The following is an 18,155-nucleotide window of genomic DNA, read 5'->3' on the forward strand; positions in this document are numbered from 1 at the left end:
GTATGTTTAAGATATATGATCATATATTCTCATTGTGGGAACAAGTCGAAAGAGGCCAACAATGTTGTTTAAAATGTATTTCCAAGAACTGTCTTTCAAAGTGTGTTAGTGTGTGTGTTAGTGTGTGTTAGTGTGTGTGTGTGTGTGTGTGTGTTAGTGTGTGTGTGTGTGTTAGTGTGTGTGTGTGTGTGTTAGTGTGTGTGTTAGTGTGTGTTAGTGTGTGTGTGTGTGTTAGTGTGTGTGTGTGTGTGTTTGGATTCAACGTAGAAGAGGGTGGGGGGGGGGGGGGGGTCACGTGGTCCGCCCGGTGTCAGCTGACCGACGACCCACTTCCGTGTTTTCATTCCGTCTGATCGTCCCGGAGGAGAGACAGAGACCCGCTACCTCCCGTCCTCCGACCCGCTCCTCGCCTGCTCCTCGGCGCTGTTGATGTCAAACTAACGATTGGGAAGGTACTGACGATGCTTTAGCTTGACGGGATCGGATAAGCTAGCTAGCTAGCATAGTTAGCTTCACAGCCTTGTTCGCGTTTGCCGACCCGCCAAGTTAGTGTCTACTAATCACTTTCAAGTCAACACACTTGTTCGCTCGTTCGTCATCGGTTCATACCGTCCTGACCTTCCATGAACCTGATATTGATGAGTGTCTCATTATGCTGGTCAGAGTCCAACCGATACTGGACTTTTGGGTCCGATGACGATTTACGGGGGTGTTCCGATATATCTGTCGGGCTCTGATACAGATGATCTCCAAACACAGTAACACTAATAACACTCATATTGTCCGACATCAGATGGTTGTCAACAAACTCGAAAGGCGTTTGAGAGAAGGCATGAAGACTTTGGTGATGACGATGATGATGATGAAGATGTGTATTTGCAGGTCTGTGCATCTTGTCTGTCGCCGCGGACATCACCCTGACACCTATGAATACCTCGGACAGCGAGGAGGACTCGTACAATGAGCGGTCAGCCTTGGTTGCCTCCGAGGTGCCCGCAGTGCCCTCCTACCAGCCAGACCCTGACCAGCCGCTGCCAGCCGACACAGAGACCAAACGGGTAGGTGGGGGGGCTGTGGTCAGTGTCCCTCCCCAGGAGACAGTTAGGTAGGATTCATCCTGTCTGGTGTGATGATGATGATGATGACGATGATCTCTGTTACCTAGCTACACACTGCTATCACATACTCACAGAGATGCTTTGTGGGAAACAGCCGAGACACGTCCACCTTTACACGTTCACACTCCTCTCCTCCTCGCTCTCTGTGTGTGTGTGTGTGTGTGTGTGTGTGTGTGTGTGTGTGTGTGTGTGTGTGTGTGTGTGTGTGTGTGTGACTGTTTGTCTGTGCGTTCTATCCTTCATACGATACAACTATCATCACTGTATAACATCTGCATCATCAGCTCACAGTGTGTGTGTGTGTGTGTGTGTGTGTGTGTGTGTGTGTGTGTGTGTGTGTGTGTCCGTCTCTCCCTTAGCGTCGTCCGATGGCCCCCCCAGTAGACCCGTCGGCCCCCCCTGGCGGGGCGGGCTGCAGTTCGTTGGAGCGCCAGCGGGGGGCGCCGGACCCGGGGGAGGAGGAGGAGGAGGAGCTGACGCTGAAGTACGGAGCCAGACATGTGATCATGCTCTTCATCCCTGTCACGCTCTGCATGGTGGTCGTCGTGGCAACCATCAAGTCCGTCAGCTTCTACACAGAGAAGAACGGCGGGCAGCTGTGAGTGGTGGTGGTGGAGGTGGTGGTGGTGGTGGTGGAGGTGGTGGAGGTGGTGGAGGTGGTGGTGGTGGTGGTGGTGGTGGTGGAGGTGGTGGTTGTTGGTGGTGGAGGTGGAGGTGGTTGTTGTTGGTGGTGGAGGTGGTGGTTGTTGTTGGTGGTGGTGGAGGTGGTGGTGGTGGTGGTGGTTGTTGTTGTTGGTGGTGGTGGAGGTGGAGGAGGTGGTGGTGGTGGAGGTGGTGGTGGAGGTGGAGGAGGTGGTGGAGGTGGTGGTGGAGGTGGAGGAGGTGGTGGTGGTGGTGGTTGTTGTTGTTGTTGTTCATTGAGTACACAGGACAGTAATGACAAGAGTAGCTTCAGTATGATAAGAATAGGTTCTAACATGTAGCATGTGTCACGGACGGGTTTCCCACGTGGGAGACACAGGTGTCTACCATTAGGCCAAGAGGACATCCTCGAGGTCCGAGGGCGACACGTGTCTCAGGCAGGGCTACCTCATCACTAGAGCGTGATTCCAAACCCCCTCTGCTACACATGGGATGAGAAAATTAGCTCTTCTGGAGGAGTGGGAGGAATGGTATCAAACAAGTCCTCATTGTAATCAAACAAGGGCTCATTGTAATGAATGGAATGGAATGAGGAAGTGTGTTTGATACCATTCCTCATTCCGTTCCATACATTCCAATGAGCCCGTCCTCCGATTTCTACCTCCACCAGCCTCCCCTGGTGTGCTTTAGCTGCCTCTTGACAATGACCCAGTCAGTAGAGTAGGTCTTTACCAGGGTAGGTTACCAGACCAGTTTGCCTGTAGTATAATACATCACCCTCAGCTTTTACATATCAAATGATAAGGTCTATGCCAGGTCTAATGGTGTGTGTGTGTGTGTGTGTGTGTGTGTGTGTGTGTGTGTGTGTGTGTGTGTGTGTGTGTGTGGGTCCTGCAGCATCTACACCCCGTTCTCAGAGGACACTGACTCGGTGGGGAGGCGTCTGCTCAACTCCGTCCTCAACACCGTCATCATGATCAGCGTCATCGTTGTCATGACGATCTTCCTGGTCGTCCTCTACAAGTACCGCTGCTACAAGGTAAACCACACACACACTCAAACCATGAACCACATACACACACACACTCACTCACAAAGACATATACACACACACACACTCGAACCATGAACCACACACACACTCACTCACAAAGACATATACACACACACACACACTCAAACCATGAACCACACACACACACACACTCACAAAGACATACACACATACACACACACACACACACTCAAACCATGAACCACATACACACTCACACACACTCACTCACAAAGACATACACATATACACATACACACACACACACACAGACATATACACACACACACAGACATATACACACACACTCAAACCATGAACCACATACACACACACACTCACTCACAAAGACATACACATATACACATATACACACACACACACACACAGACATATACACATGCACACACATATACACACACACACACACACACACACACACACACACAAGGTCTTCACAGACTTCCATTCGAGTAGCTACAAGGCCTTCACACACTAAGAATCACAGTAGAATACACACATGTTTCTTCGGCTGGAATGTGGCTTTGCAGTGTTGTATCTCTACTGTGTTTATCTCTATGCTGTGGTGTATCTCTACTGTGTTTATCTCTATGCTGTGGTGTATCTCTACTGTGTTTATCTCTATGCTGTGGTGTATCTCTACTGTGTTGTATCTCTATGCTGTGGTGTATCTCTACTGTGTTGTATCTCTATGCTGTGGTGTATCTCTACTGTGTTTATCTCTATGCTGTGTTTATCTCTATGCTGTGGTGTATCTCTACTGTGTTTATCTCTATGCTGTGGTGTATCTCTACTGTGTTGTATCTCTATGCTGTGGTGTATTTCTACTGTGTTTATCTCTATGCTGTGGTGTATCTCTACTGTGTTGTATCTCTATGCTGTGGTGTATCTCTACTGTGTTTATCTCTATGCTGTGGTGTATCTCTACTGTGTTTATCTCTATGCTGTGGTGTATCTCTACTGTGTTGTATCTCTATGCTGTGGTGTATCTCTACTGTGTTGTATCTCTATGCTGTGTTCTTCGCTCCTCCCTGATATGAGTTCAGGACACGCTGTACAGACTATAACTATCAGGATGTGAGCGCATCTTTAACAAGACCAGAATATGATCGGATATCATGTTATAATATATAATGTAATACGATCGTATATCATGTTATAATATATAATGTAATATGATCGTATATCATGTTATAATATATAATGTTATTGTTGATTCTATCATGTCATACAGTATGCATGATGTCCTAGTGTCCTAGTTCATGATGTCATAGTGTCCTAGTTCATGATGTCCTAGTGTCCTAGTTCATGATGTCATAGTGTCCTAGTTCATGATGTCATAGTGTCCTAGTTCATGATGTTGGAGGTAGTTAGCATTGTTTCTAGATCTGTGTGTGTTCTACTGTAGGTATGTAATACTAGGTGTTATTGTCCTGTGTGTGTTATTGTCCTGTGTGTGTTATTGTCCTGTGTGTGTTATTGTTCTGTGTGTGTTATTGTATGAAGGCTGTGTGTTCTACTGTAGGTATGTAATACTGGGTGTTATTGTCCTGTGTGTGTTATTGTTCTGTGTGTGTTATTGTATGAAGGCTGTGTGTTCTACTGTAGGTATGTAATACTGGGTGTTATTGTTCTGTGTCCTAGTTCATCCATGGATGGCTCATCCTGTCTTCCCTCATGCTGCTCTTCTGGGTCAGCTTCATGTACCTGGGGTGAGTGGCCTTTATTACTATAGGGGGGGAGGGGGGGAGGGAGGGGGGGTGAGAGAGGGTGAGTCATTGTCATTCTCTCTATGTTCCCCATGTCTGTTCCTGTAGGGTAGTCATATCACATGATTAGACTAAAGTTGTGTGTGTGTGTGTGTGTGTGTGTGTGTGTGTGTGTGTGTGTGTGTGTGTGTGTGTGTGTGTTTACTGGAGGGAGGGGACAGGAGGAGAGGAGAGAGGGGGAAGTAGCGACATTGTGTGTGTGTGTGTGTGTGTGTGTGTGCACTCGCTCAGTGTGTGTGTGTGTGTGACCGACCAGCTGTGACCTACTTCCCCAGGGAGGTGTTTAAGACGTACAACGTAGCGATGGACTATCCCACAGTGGCCATGATCATCTGGAACTTCGGAGCGGTGGGCATGATCTGTATCCACTGGAAGGGTCCTCTGCAGCTGCAGCAGGCCTACCTCATCGCCATCAGCGCCCTCATGGCCCTGGTCTTCATCAAGTACCTCCCTGAGTGGTCCGCCTGGGTCATACTGGGCGCCATCTCCATCTACGGTGAGCACCCAGGGGACACACTTCAAGTTTGGTCTTATGGATGTGTGTGTGTGTGTGTGTGTGTTCAGAGCATTCTTCCAGTGTGTTTTTAAAAAGTGTTTTTATTGAGTGTTGAGGTATTTTTATGACGCATTTAAGTTAGGCATTAGGTATTTAAGTCATCAAAGGGGAGTCATATTTTATCATAACTACATTGCACCATACAAGTGAAGTCTTTTTCTTATGGTTTTTTTTAAAGGCGTTTCAAGCATTAGTCATTCGTCATTAGTCATTAGTCATTAGTCGTGTGTATCTGTTTATTTACCTTTTATTGACATATTGACAATCAGAGTGTTGTTGCTCGGTAACGCCACATAGAACACTTGGCCCTGAGTGTTCTCTAGGTGTGTTCTCTAGGTGGGAGTGTTCTCTAGGTGGGAGTGTTCTCTAGGTGGGAGTGTTCTCTAGGTGTGTTCTCTAGGTGTGTTCTCTAGGTGTGTTCTCTAGGTGGGAGTGTTCTCTAGGTGGGAGTGTTCTCTAGGTGTGTTCTCTAGGTGTGTTCTCTAGGTGGGAGTGTTCTCTAGGTGTGTTCTCTAGGTGGGAGTGTTCTCTAGGTGTGTTCTCTAGGTGGGAGTGTTCTCTAGGTGGGGGTGTTCTCTAGGTGTGTTCTCTAGGTGTGTTCTCTAGGTGGGGGTGTTCTCTAGGTGTGTTCTCTAGGTGGGAGTGTTCTCTAGGTGGGAGTGTTCTCTAGGTGTGTTCTCTAGGTGGGAGTGTTCTCTAGGTGTGTTCTCTAGGTGGGAGTGTTCTCTAGGTGTGTTCTCTAGGTGTGTTCTCTAGGTGGGAGTGTTCTCTAGGTGTGTTCTCTAGGTGGGAGTGTTCTCTAGGTGTGTTCTCTAGGTGGGAGTGTTCTCTAGGTGGGGGTGTTCTCTAGGTGGGAGTGTTCTCTAGGTGGGGGTGTTCTCTAGGTGTGTTCTCTAGGTGGGAGTGTTCTCTAGGTGTGTTCTCTAGGTGGGAGTGTTCTCTAGGTGTGTTCTCTAGGTGGGAGTGTTCTCTAGGTGTGTTCTCTAGGTGGGAGTGTTCTCTAGGTGGGGGTGTTCTCTAGGTGGGAGTGTTCTCTAGGTGGGGGTGTTCTCTAGGTGTGTTCTCTAGGTGTGTTCTCTAGGTGGGGGTGTTCTCTAGGTGTGTTCTCTAGGTGTGTTCTCTAGGTGTGTTCTCTAGGTGGGGGTGTTCTCTAGGTGTGTTCTCTAGGTGTGTTCTCTAGGTGTGTTCTCTAGGTGTGTTCTCTAGGTGGGGGTGTTCTCTAGGTGTGTTCTCTAGGTGGGGGTGTTCTCTAGGTGTGTTCTCTAGGTGTGTTCTCTAGGTGGGAGTGTTCTCTAGGAGTGTTCTCTAGGTGTGTTCTCTAGGTGGGAGTGTTCTCTAGGTGGGAGTGTTCTCTAGGTGGGAGTGTTCTCTAGGAGTGTTCTCTAGGTGTGTTCTCTAGGTGTGTTCTCTAGGTGTGTTCTCTAGGTGTGTTCTCTAGGTGTGTTCTCTAGGTGTGTTCTCTAGGTGGGAGTGTTCTCTAGGAGTGTTCTCTAGGTGTGTTCTCTAGGAGTGTTCTCTAGGTGTGTTCTCTAGGTGGGAGTGTTCTCTAGGTGTGTTCTCTAGGTGTGTTCTCTAGGTGGGAGTGTTCTCTAGGTGTGTTCTCTAGGTGGGAGTGTTCTCTAGGTGTGTTCTCTAGGTGTGTTCTCTAGGTGGGGGTGTTCTCTAGGTGTGTTCTCTAGGTGGGAGTGTTCTCTAGGTGGGGGTGTTCTCTAGGTGTGTTCTCTAGGTGGGAGTGTTCTCTAGGTGTGTTCTCTAGGTGGGAGTGTTCTCTAGGTGTGTTCTCTAGGTGGGAGTGTTCTCTAGGTGGGAGTGTTCTCTAGGTGTGTTCTCTAGGTGTGTTCTCTAGGTGTGTTCTCTAGGTGGGAGTGTTCTCTAGGTGGGAGTGTTCTCTAGGTGTGTTCTCTAGGTGTGTTCTCTAGGTGGGAGTGTTCTCTAGGTGGGAGTGTTCTCTAGGTGTGTTCTCTAGGTGTGTTCTCTAGGTGTGTTCTCTAGGTGGGAGTGTTCTCTAGGTGGGAGTGTTCTCTAGGTGTGTTCTCTAGGTGTGTTCTCTAGGTGTGTTCTCTAGGTGTGTTCTCTAGGTGGGAGTGTTCTCTAGGTGTGTTCTCTAGGTGTGTTCTCTAGGTGGGAGTGTTCTCTAGGTGGGAGTGTTCTCTAGGTGTGTTCTCTAGGTGGGAGTGTTCTCTAGGTGGGAGTGTTCTCTAGGTGGGGGTGTTCTCTAGGTGGGGGTGTTCTCTAGGTGGGAGTGTTCTCTAGGTGGGAGTGTTCTCTAGGGGTGTTCTCTAGGTGGGAGTGTTCTCTAGGTGTGTTCTCTAGGTGGGAGTGTTCTCTAGGTGGGAGTGTTCTCTAGGTGGGGGTGTTCTCTAGGTGTGTTCTCTAGGTGGGAGTGTTCTCTAGGTGTGTTCTCTAGGTGGGTGTGTTCTCTAGGTGTGTTCTCTAGGTGTGTTCTCTAGGTGTGTTCTCTAGGTGTGTTCTCTAGGTGTGTTCTCTAGGTGTGTTCTCTAGGTGGGAGTGTTCTCTAGGTGTGTTCTCTAGGTGTGTTCTCTAGGTGGGAGTGTTCTCTAGGTGGGAGTGTTCTCTAGGTGTGTTCTCTAGGTGTGTTCTCTAGGTGGGAGTGTTCTCTAGGTGGGAGTGTTCTCTAGGTGTGTTCTCTAGGTGTGTTCTCTAGGTGTGTTCTCTAGGTGTGTTCTCTAGGTGGGGGTGTTCTCTAGGTGGGGGTGTTCTCTAGGTGGGGGTGTTCTCTAGGTGGGGGTGTTCTCTAGGTGGTGAGTGTTCTCTAGGTGGGGGTGTTCTCTAGGTGGTGAGTGTTCTCTAGGTGGGAGTGTTCTCTAGGTGGTGAGTGTTCCAGAAGGGTTTGGCAGTTGGTGATTTGGAGGTGTTTTCCTCTGTTCTCAGACCTGGTAGCCGTGTTGTCTCCCAAGGGTCCCCTGAGGATGCTGGTAGAGACGGCTCAGGAACGCAACGAACCCATCTTCCCTGCCCTTATATACTCCTGTAAGTACACACGCCATCTTATATACTCCTGTAAGTCAGGGGAGGCTGGTGGAGGTAGAAATCGTCCTCTGATTCCTGGCCTCCCCTACCCTCCCCCGGTCTCCCCTGGTCTCCCCCGCCCTCCCCTTGCCTCCCCTGGCCTCCCCTACCCTCCCCCGGTCTCCCCCGCCCTCCCCTTGCCTCCCCTGGTTTCCCCTGGCCTCCCCTACCCTCCCCCGGCCTCCCCTACCCTCCCCCGCCCCCCCCTCCCCCGCCCTCCCCTACCCTCCCCCGCCCTCCCCTACCCTCCCCTGGTCTCCCCCGGCCTCCCCTACCCTCTCCCGGCCTCCCCTACCCTCCCCTGGTCTCCCCCGGCCTCCCCTACCCTCTCCCGGCCTCCCCTACCCTCCCCTGGTCTATGGTGACCTGCCAGTTGTAACAGTATCAGTGCCTGACAGTGTGAGTGACCCTCCTCCTCTCTGTAGCTGCCATGATCTGGATGGTCGGCATGGCCAACCCCTCCACCAACACAGAGGCCTCCAACCCCTCCACCAACACAGAGGCCTCCAACCCCTCCACCAACACAGAGGCCTCCAACCCCTCCACCAACACAGAGGCCTCCAACCACCACTCAGGTCTGCAGCTTCAGCTTCACTTACTGGTCTCCTATGGGGCTTCATCTACTGGTCTCCTATGGGGCTTCATCTACTGGTCTCCTATAGAGCTTCACTTACTGGTCTCCTATGGGGCTTCATCTACTGGTCTCCTATAGAGCTTCACTTACTGGTCTCCTATGGGGCTTCATCTACTGGTCTCCTATGGGGCTTCATCTACTGGTCTCCTATGGGGCTTCATCTACTGGTCTCCTATGGGGCTTCATCTACTGGTCTCCTATGGGGCTTCACTTACTGGTCTCCTATGGGGCTTCATCTACTGGTCTCTTATAGAGCTTCATCTACTGGTCTCCTATAGAGCTTCATCTACTGGTCTCCTATGGAGCTTCCAACATGAACTTGTTATGTTGGTCCCCAGACAGCTTTGTTGTCATGGTATTCTTTGATTATGATGCAATCACTTTCTCAGTGTATTGTATGTTCTAAATGTTGTATACCTTCATAGATCACCTCGTGCTGTAACATGTGTTCCCTCTGCCCCACCCAAACACAATTCAAAGGTTCACCATTTTGAATAAGGTTACTTTTAAATTGCAGCGGTTTTTAATACAATACAGCTTTATTACAACTTTATTAGTCCATGGGTTACAACAAACAAACGAGTCTGAATGTGGAGCACCTTCGTCTCGTTCTTATGACATCATGCTAACGTCGGCCATGTTGCTCCTCAGACGAGGAAGCGCATCAGAGTGAGGGCGAGGCCCTGGACAGAGAGGGGGCGGAGCCAGCAGCCCAGGTGTCTTCTGGGTTGACCAGGTCGTACTCGGCCGAGGAGGACATGGAGGAAGACCGTGAGTGGTTCAGGGTCCAGAGACTCGCTGGGACAGCAAACCCACGTTGAATGTCTTAGAGTTCTGTAGAATGTGTTAGGGTTAAAAAAAAAAAAAAAAAAAAGGCCTAACTGTGTGTCTCTGTGTGTGTGTGTCTATGTCTCTGTGTGTGTGTCTATGTCTCTGTGTCTCTGTGTCTCTGTGTGTGTGTGTGTGTGTGTGTGTGTGTGTGTAGGGGGTATAAAGCTGGGTCTGGGAGACTTCATCTTCTACAGTGTTCTGGTGGGGAAGGCTGCAGCTACAGGAGGGGACTGGAACACAACACTAGCCTGCTTCGTAGCCATCCTCATAGTGAGTTACTGTTACACCCTCACACTCACACTCACACTCACACTCACATAGAGAGAGACACACACACTCTCTCACACACACACACACACACACACACATAGAGAGAGACACACACACACTCACACACACACACACACACACACACACACAGAGAGACAGACACACACTCACACGCACACACTCACTATTACCAACAAATAAACAGCACATATCCATATTAAACAGCTATATATTATATTTAGTTATATTTATAGAACTGTGATGTACCAAAGCTAGCCTCCTGTTCCCTGGTGTTCAGCTCACCGCTGCCCCCTGCTGTCTGTCTCAGGGACTGTGCCTGACCCTGCTGCTGCTGGCCATCTTTAAGAAGGCCCTCCCTGCCCTGCCGATCTCCATCACCTTCGGACTCATCTTCTACTTCTCCACCGAAAACCTGGTCCGCCCCTTCATGGACAACCTAGCCAACCACCAGTTCTACATCTGACCCCTAACCCTTAACCTCCCTCCCTCCCTCCCTCCCTCCCTCTGGGGTTGTTGTGGTGGATGGAATGCACAACCGTTCTCTCCCAAAGCCCATTGTTTGTGTGTTTCCTCCCCGGGGGCGTTGTGTGTGTCCTTCCCAGGGCGTTGTGTGTGTCCTCCCCAGGGCGTTGTGTGTGTCCTCCCCGGGGCGTTGTGTGTGTCCTCCCCAGGGCGTTGTGTGTTTCCTCCCCGGGGGCGTTGTGTGTGTCCTCCCCAGGGCGTTGTGTGTGTCCTCCCCAGGGCGTTGTGTGTGTCCTCCCCGGGGCCGTTGTGTGTGTCCTCCCCGGGGCCGTTGTGTGAGCAGGTCTGTGAGTCTGAGGGAACAGAGATGTGTTTCATTTGGTGTTTGTGTTCCCATCAAGTGAGAGAATGAGAGACATCAGGGATCGTTTTATGTGGCCTTCGGAATGGCAGATACATCAGGGGAGGCTGGTGGAGGTGGAAACCGGAGGACGGGCTCATTGTAATGCACGGAACGGTTTGAGGAATGGTGTCAAACACACGTTCCGTACAGACAACATATAAAACGTGTGTTTGATACCATTCCTGAGTCCATTCCATGCATTACAATGAGCCCGTCCTCCGGTTTCTACCTCCACCAGCCTCCCCTGAGACACATGTATATAATACTGTACTATACATCAAATTACACATTAGACTGTCATTAAGATATGTTTTTGTATCAGATGTTGATCCTTGATTCTGTGAAAGGCAGTAGTCCTTCACCTGATGGGTCAATGACAACATGCAGCCTACAGATCTGAGAAGATGTCCTCAACTGGCAGGAAAGGTCAAATGTCTTTTAATACTGTTGTCATCCAGGGGAGGCTGCTGGAGGTAGAAACCAGAGGACGGGCTCATTGTAATGCATGGAATGGAATGAGGAATGGTATCAAAAACACGTTCGATATGTTGTCTGTACGGAACATGTGTTTGTTCCGTGCATTACAATGAGCCCGTCTTCCGATTTGTACCTCCACTGTTCATCATAAAACTAATTATCATTCGTAGCGTTAATTAATTCACGTCTCTCCTCCCTCTCATGTCCTCTGCCTCCAGCTCCCACTGGAGAGGAAACCTGGATGTTCTCTGGGGCTTTACTTTACAACGTCTCCCCACCTCTGATCCTCTCCCCTCTCCATCGCCCTTCATCTTATATTTGATGTTCTCTGGGGCTTTACTTTACAACGTCTCCCCACCTCTGATCCTCTCCCCTCTCCATCGCCCTTCAACTTTTATACCTAAGCTGAATGAAATGATTAACAGAATGACACACAGTAGATTCAAACAACTTTCCTGACTTAAAACATGACGTTCTCAAACTGCTGACTCAGTCTTCTACATGTATGATTAACAGGAACATCATTCACTTGAAGACGAGGGCTGCCAATGTTGCTTCTTGTTGATACGGTTGGTTTGTTTCTGCAGTAACCATGAAAGTCAAATCATTCTCATTCCTTTTTGCTAACTGCTGCTGAGTGAGTTGCCATATATGGTGAAACCGTGCTTCAGAAACATCAACAAGCTCTGGAAAAAACAACAAAAGAATGGTGGTCCTGAATGGGAAGGTTTCCCCTGTGTCTGGATGCTCCGTCCTTTTGTAGTGTACTCTGAAGTAAACACTTGTCTGCTCCCCTACACAGATTTAGGGCTACATTTAAACGGCGTAAGAAACAGTCTTAGCACAAACTGTGTCTGAAATATTATTGCTATTTTCAAGGCCCATAAAAGCAAACATGGGCTGTTAAATCTGTGTAGGAGAGTTGAAAACGTATCACCTTAAGGAAAAAGGTTTGGACATTTCAGACACAAGGTAACTGTCAGTTGTGGCGTTGATTTTAAAATACTGGTCTGCTGTTTGAATGGACAGAGCGCATGCTACATGCTATTATGAGAGTATGTAGTCTTTATATCTGAGAAGATATATATTTTATAGAATGTAATAAAGTTGTAACATTTTGATTTTATATATCTTATTAATACACTTGTTAAATATGAAGTTGTTCCCTTGATAATGGAGGGTTTCTTTTTTGTCGTCATGTACTGGTTTCATTGTGACGTGCAGTAAAGTGGTTCTGAATCTGATGAACACACAAGGCTCTGTCTCTGTCAATGGTTAGAAACGTGGTTCTGAATCTGATGAACACACAAGGCTCTGTCTCTGTCAATGGTTAGAAACGTGGTTCTGAATCTGTCAATGGTTAGAAACGTGGTTCCTTGCGTCCTCTCCTCACTCCTCACTACTCAAAACATCAGGGCAGCGAGGAGAGGAAGCGAGGAGTCCTCATTGGTTGAAATGTTCCTTAGTAGACTTCAGAGTGATACGATGCCCGTTCTCTGTGAGGAAGTCCAGCCCCAAGCCTCTGTGTTCTCTGAGGACTGAAGTAACTCTGTCACAGCTCTTCTCTGGAATAAAAAAAAAAAAACTAGAAACTGACATATTCCAACATCATTTTTCTTTTACTTTGAAAGTGTCCAGTATGCTGTGTAGATCAGTGGGGAAACAATCTTGTTAAATTTAATTTGATTCCCGGCTCTGGGGCAACAAAAGGTCAACATTTTGAAAGGGGCTGTAGACTTTCTATCTATAAAACTGTTTTTCGAAGTTCGCTGACTTTTCGCACACACACGCACGGCAGTTTCAAGTCATTAAGAGGACATTTCTCTTCATCACCATCTTTATTCTGGCACAAAACATCTACAGCATCACATCTAGCAACACATCCAATGAAAGAAAGAAACATGGCCGGCCTCAAAGTGCAAAGTTCATCCAGGGTCTTAATTTCGATCCTCAAACTGTGATTTGTTCTTGAGGAGGAAGGCCGCTAGGAACTCGATGGGGTTTGGAGGTCTGGAAGAGAAGAGAGCAGAGAGAGGGACATGTTTACCTTAGAGATGATGCAGGATAATGTGCATCATTTCTGTTATTTTACCTTAGAGATGATGCAGGATAATGTGCATCATTTCTGTTATTTTGTTGTAGACGAGAGACGCAGGGAAACAAGTACACACAACAACCATCCAGCCAAAGCCTTCAGGACAGTTTCCATATTCCAGTTAGACCCTGTCACACTCAACTACAAAGCAAGCCACGTATGGACCACAGGGGAGGCTGGTGGAGGTAGGAATCGGAGGACAGGGGAGGCGGGAATCAGAGGACGGGCTCATTGTAATGCATGAAATGGAATGTAGAATGGTACAATTACACAGGTTTGATACGGTTCCATGCATTACGATGAGCCCGTCCTCCGATACCAGCCTCCCCTGTCCTCCGATTTCTACCTCCACCAGCCTCCCCTGCTGGACCAGCGCAGTCCACAACTGCAGCGAACAGAACCAGCGGTCCTACCTCTCCTTGGCCAGCACCGACAGGCCCTGGAGCAGGATGGGCACCACAGTCTGGTCCAGATAGGCCCGGGTGGGCAGCGACTGCAGGTCCACCTTCTGCTTGGAGACTTTCTCTGCGTTGGACTTCTCATTCTCCACTATTCTCTATAGTGGGGTGGGGGGGGTAGAGGGGTGGGGGGTAGTAGAGGGTTGGGGGGGTGGGGGTAGAGGGGTGGAGGGGCAAGAGAGAGAGATAATAATGGATTTATTTGTATAAACCTTTTCTCAGTGCTCTCACACACTCACCCTCATTGTGGTGCTGCTGTTGCCATCCTGTGACACGTTATGTTATTGTTTGTTATTATTGTTGTTTTCTTCCTTGTTGTTGTTATTATGACAATGCTGCAGTGATGTTGTCTGATTGTTGTTGTTATTATGACAATGCTGCAGTGATGTTGTCTGAATGTTGCGTTGTTGCTCACCCTGAAGCATTTCATTACACTGTATCCTGTATATTGTGTAAATTACCATTCAAATTTGACTTCAAAGACACCACATTCCATGGAGACAACACAAATGGATAGATACATAAAAAGTCAAACAAAAGCAGTCAATAAAAACAACAATAAAAATAGTTAAAGAATTAAAGCAAGTTTAAACAGATGGGTTTTGAGATGACGACAGTTAACACAACTACCCAGCCCCCAGCATGATGATGCTAATATTGGGCTACGCTAGCTTTAATAACACTGCCATCTTGGTCTCGAAAAGTTGAACCCAAACACCAACCACAGCCTTGGTACAAACAAGTCCTCAGAAACTGGCTGCATATGCCAATGTGACTGACATGTCTGTTAATAAAGAGGCAGTGATAGAGGAAGCAGCAGGTGTGCCAGGTCTGTGGTTGTGTTAGGACAGGAGGTATTACCTGGATGTTCTCAGTCAGGCCATATTCAGCATGGGGGTTTTCAGCAACCTGGAAAAGACAAAGATATTGTTACATATAACTGGTGGTTTCAGATGTTTGCCTAAATCTCCTAACCTAACACTAACTCCAACCCTAACTCTAGCCCTGGCTCCAGTTCTAGCCCTAACTCCAGCCCTAACCCTAGCCCTAACTCTAACCATAACTCTAACCCTAGCTCCAGCCCTGGCTCCAGTTCTAGACCCAACTCTAACCCTAGCTCCAGCCCTGGCTCCAGTTCTAGACCCAACTCTAACCCTAGCTCCAGCTCCAGCCCTAACTCTAACCCTAGCTCCAGCCCTAACCCTAGCTCCAGCCCTAACCCTAGCTTGTAAATATCGCATCTTGTAACTAAATACATCTGTCTATGACAAACTTACTGGAGTGTGTCCCTCCATCGACTGGTCAGCGTCCGTGTGATCTGAAACAAACACAACAAAAGTACATCAGCCAGTCCTAACCCTGATCTGACCAGCCAGTCCTAACCCTGATCTGACCAGCCAGTCCTAACCCTGATCTGACCAGCCAGTCCTAACCCTGATCTGACCAGCCAGTCCTAACCCTGATCTGACCAGCCAGTCCTAACCCTGATCTGACCAGCCAGTCCTAACCCTGATCTGACCAGCCAGTCCTAACCCTGATCTGACCAGCCAGTCCTAACCCTGATCTGACCAGCCAGTCCTAACCCTGATCTGACCAGCCAGTCCTAACCCTGATCTGACCAGCCAGTCCTAACCCTGATCTGACCAGCCAGTCCTAACCCTGATCTGACCAGCCAGTCCTAACCCTGATCTGACCAGCCAGTCCTAACCCTGATCTGACCAGCCCTTCCCACCAATACTACCAGCTTAGCAAGCCAGCTAACATTGCTATCAGAAACCGCAAGCAAGGATAACAGGTTTGCTAATGGGAATATCACATCCCAAATATTCTAGGGCTAACATTAAATTCACATGTGAAGAACAATCGCGTGTATTCGTTTAGCGTACTTGCTAAGCAGAACTATTACTACTATGCAGAAGAGCTAGCTGGCTAATGAATGAAAACCAACTCCAGGGTGGCGGGTAAGTTAGCGAGCTAGCTAACGTTAGCTCAGTTAGCAACAACGCTCCACTTTAAATCGGGGACAATTTCTACAGTATACAACTGAAGGAAAGGCATTTTTGGATGCAACTAACCACTACAAGCTGAACATACACCTCAAAACTACTAATATCGGTGTATAAAGCACCAAAATGCCGCTCATCGGACAACAATTCACCCACCGTCTGCCATGTTTGTTGTTAGTATTTACGCACTGGCCGTAGTTTACGTCAACTCCGGTTGAGCTACGCAACCAACGTCTCTGCAGGACCCAAACGTGCGCAACCAACGTCTCTGCAGGACCCAAACGTGCGCAAACAACGTCTCTGCACTCTTTCTCTTTTGTTGGTCTGGTAACGCCCCGACAACATTGGATACCAGCATAAGACCGACTACTGGCGGGCAGCTATTGAGGCTGCTGCAACAGGAGAGAGAGACAGACAGAGAGACAGACAGACAGACAGACAGAGAGAGAGAGAGAGAAAGAAAGAGAGAGAGGGATAGAGAGAGGGATAGAGAGAGAAAGACAGACTCTCTCACACACACACACACACACACACACACACACACACGCCGGGCAAAAGGCAAGACCGTAATGTTATGGATACGATAGCGAGTCGGATGAATGAGTTCTCCGGGAGGAAGAGGCAGTCGAAAAAAGAGAGGAGGGGCTGGGTCCCCGGCCGACGGAGACACCGTTGATCCGGTGTCGCTACATCAACGGAATCTGTACTACTTCTCCTACCCGCTGCTGGCGTTGTTCACGGTGCTCCGTTTCCTGGTCGTGCACTTCGGCGTGGTCCTGTCGTGGTTGTGGGCGCGACTGAACCGTGCGATGGCAGCCAGACCGAAGCACCGGGCGGACGAGCAGGGGAACCGGGTAAGCGAGGACGTCGGTGAGCAGATCCGAAACCACCATAAACAGGCGTTCGAGTACATCTCCCTGGCGCTCAGGATCGACGAGGATGACAAAGGTAACGTTGTTGTTGTTGTTGTTGTGGTGGTTGTTGTGGTGGTTGCTGTGGTGGTGGTGGTGGTTGTTGTGGTTGTTGTTGTTGTTCTTGTGGTGGTGGTGGTTTTTGTGGTGGTTGTTGTTGTGGTTGTTGTTGTGGTTGTTCTTGTGGTGGTGGTGGTGGTGGTGGTTGTTGTGGTGGTTGTTGTGGTGGTTGTTGTTGTGGTTGTTGTTGTTGTTGTTCTTGTGGTGGTGGTGGTGGTGGTGGTGGTTGTTGTGGTTGTTGTGGTGGTTGTTGTTGTGGTTGTTGTTGTTGTTGTTCTTGTGGTGGTGGTGGTGGTGGTGGTGGTTGTTGTGGTGGTTGTTGTTGTGGTTGTTGTTGTTCTTGTGGTGGTGGTGGTGGTGGTGGTGGTGGTTGTTGTTGTGGTTGTTGTTGTTCTTGTGGTGGTGGTGGTGGTGGTGGTGGTTGTTGTTGTGGTTGTTGTTGTTCTTGTGGTGGTGGTGGTGGTGGTGGTGGTGGTTGTTGTTTAGTCAGACAGGTCCATCACCTAGGCAAGCTGTCTGACAGCTGTCAATTTGTCTGTCAAGCCCCCTGTGTGTGTGTGTGTGTGTGTGTGTGTGTGTGTGTGTGTGTGTGTGTGTGTGTGTGTGTGTGTGTGTGTGTGTGTGTGTGTGTGTGTGTGATTTTAGGCTGTTACTAACTCCAGCCCTCTGCTCCCGTAAACAAGATAAGAGAAACGTTTTGGAGCAAAACAATATTCCAAAAGTAAAGCAGGAAGTTAATGACGAGTCAGTTCTAGACTGCTGTGTCTGTTCTGGAGTTAGCCCCAGGATAGACTGTTTAAAGGGCTTTTCCATCGCTAGGCTAGCTGGCCGTTATGCTGTGGAGGAGGCTAGGCTAGGCTAGCTGGCCGTTATGCTGTGGAGGAGGCTAGGCTAGGCTAGCTGGCCGTTATGCTGTGGAGGAGGCTAGGCTAGGCTAGCTGGCCGTTATGCTGTGGAGGATGCTAGGCTAGGCTAGCTGGCCGTTATGCTGTGGAGGAGGCTAGGCTAGGCTAGCTGGCCGTTATGCTGTGGAGGAGGCTAGGCTAGGCTAGCTGGCCGTTATGCTGTGGAGGATGCTAGGCTAGGCTAGCTGGCCGTTATGCTGTGGAGGATGCTAGGCTAGGCTAGCTGACCGTTATGCTGTGGAGGAGGCTAGGCTAGGCTAGCTGGCCGTTATGCTGTGGAGGAGGCTAGGCTAGGCTAGCTGGCCGTTATGCTGTGGAGGAGGCTAGGCTAGGCTAGCTGGCCGTTATGCTGTGGAGGAGGCTAGGCTAGGCTAGCTGGCCGTTATGCTGTGGAGGATGCTAGGCTAGGCTAGCTGGCCGTTATGCTGTGGA

General features: G+C 49.0%; 3 protein-coding genes across 4 annotated transcripts in view; 2 read left to right on the forward strand and 1 right to left on the reverse strand.

Moving 5' to 3' along the window:
* The first annotated feature begins 338 nt into the window (after positions 1 to 338).
* On the forward strand, positions 339 to 10,915 carry psen2 (presenilin 2). The gene is made up of 11 exons (XM_083698031.1): positions 339 to 452; positions 883 to 1,058; positions 1,478 to 1,716; positions 2,658 to 2,799; positions 4,480 to 4,547; positions 4,880 to 5,100; positions 8,053 to 8,151; positions 8,616 to 8,765; positions 9,476 to 9,595; positions 9,810 to 9,925; positions 10,254 to 10,915. The coding sequence occupies exons 2-11, from the start codon at positions 927 to 929 to the stop codon at positions 10,407 to 10,409; spliced, it is 1,443 nt and encodes a 480-aa protein (XP_083554157.1). The 5' UTR covers positions 339 to 452; positions 883 to 926; the 3' UTR covers positions 10,410 to 10,915.
* Positions 10,916 to 11,359: 444 nt separating this feature from the next.
* dpy30 (dpy-30 histone methyltransferase complex regulatory subunit) lies at positions 11,360 to 16,155 on the reverse strand. The gene is made up of 5 exons (XM_083698029.1): positions 16,004 to 16,155; positions 15,119 to 15,159; positions 14,703 to 14,750; positions 13,797 to 13,939; positions 11,360 to 13,298 (listed from the first exon to the last, which is right to left on the reverse strand). Exons 1-5 carry the CDS (start codon positions 16,011 to 16,013, stop codon positions 13,226 to 13,228), a joined length of 315 nt encoding a protein of 104 aa, XP_083554155.1. The 5' UTR covers positions 16,014 to 16,155; the 3' UTR covers positions 11,360 to 13,225.
* A 41-nt stretch (positions 16,156 to 16,196) lies between these two features.
* The window catches only part of spast (spastin), an 18,175-nt gene continuing 16,216 nt past the window's right edge, over positions 16,197 to 18,155 (forward strand). For both annotated transcript variants that reach the window (XM_083698027.1, XM_083698028.1), the window contains exon 1: positions 16,197 to 16,795. In XM_083698027.1, the coding sequence (XP_083554153.1) occupies positions 16,447 to 16,795 (349 nt within the window). In that variant the 5' untranslated portion in view covers positions 16,197 to 16,446. The remainder of the gene's footprint in view (positions 16,796 to 18,155) is intronic.

This window comes from Argentina silus (assembly GCF_951799395.1).
Source record: "Argentina silus genome assembly, contig: scaffold_143, whole genome shotgun sequence".
NCBI classification, from domain to species: Eukaryota; Metazoa; Chordata; class Actinopteri; order Argentiniformes; family Argentinidae; genus Argentina; species Argentina silus.

Excerpts from the sequence above, each read along its gene's own strand:
- psen2 (XM_083698031.1), top strand. The coding sequence starts at position 927 with ATGAATACCTCGGACAGCGAGGAGGACTCGTACAATGAGCGGTCAGCC. Across the intron at positions 1,059-1,477 it reads CCGACACAGAGACCAAACGG|CGTCGTCCGATGGCCCCCCC; the intron begins GTAGGTGGGGGG and ends TCTCTCCCTTAG. Across the intron at positions 5,101-8,052 it reads GGGCGCCATCTCCATCTACG|ACCTGGTAGCCGTGTTGTCT; the intron begins GTGAGCACCCAG and ends CTCTGTTCTCAG.
- dpy30 (XM_083698029.1), bottom strand. Across the intron at positions 14,751-15,118 it reads CGATGGAGGGACACACTCCA|GTTGCTGAAAACCCCCATGC; the intron begins GTAAGTTTGTCA and ends TGTCTTTTCCAG. Across the intron at positions 13,940-14,702 it reads GCCTGACTGAGAACATCCAG|AGAATAGTGGAGAATGAGAA; the intron begins GTAATACCTCCT and ends ACCCCACTATAG.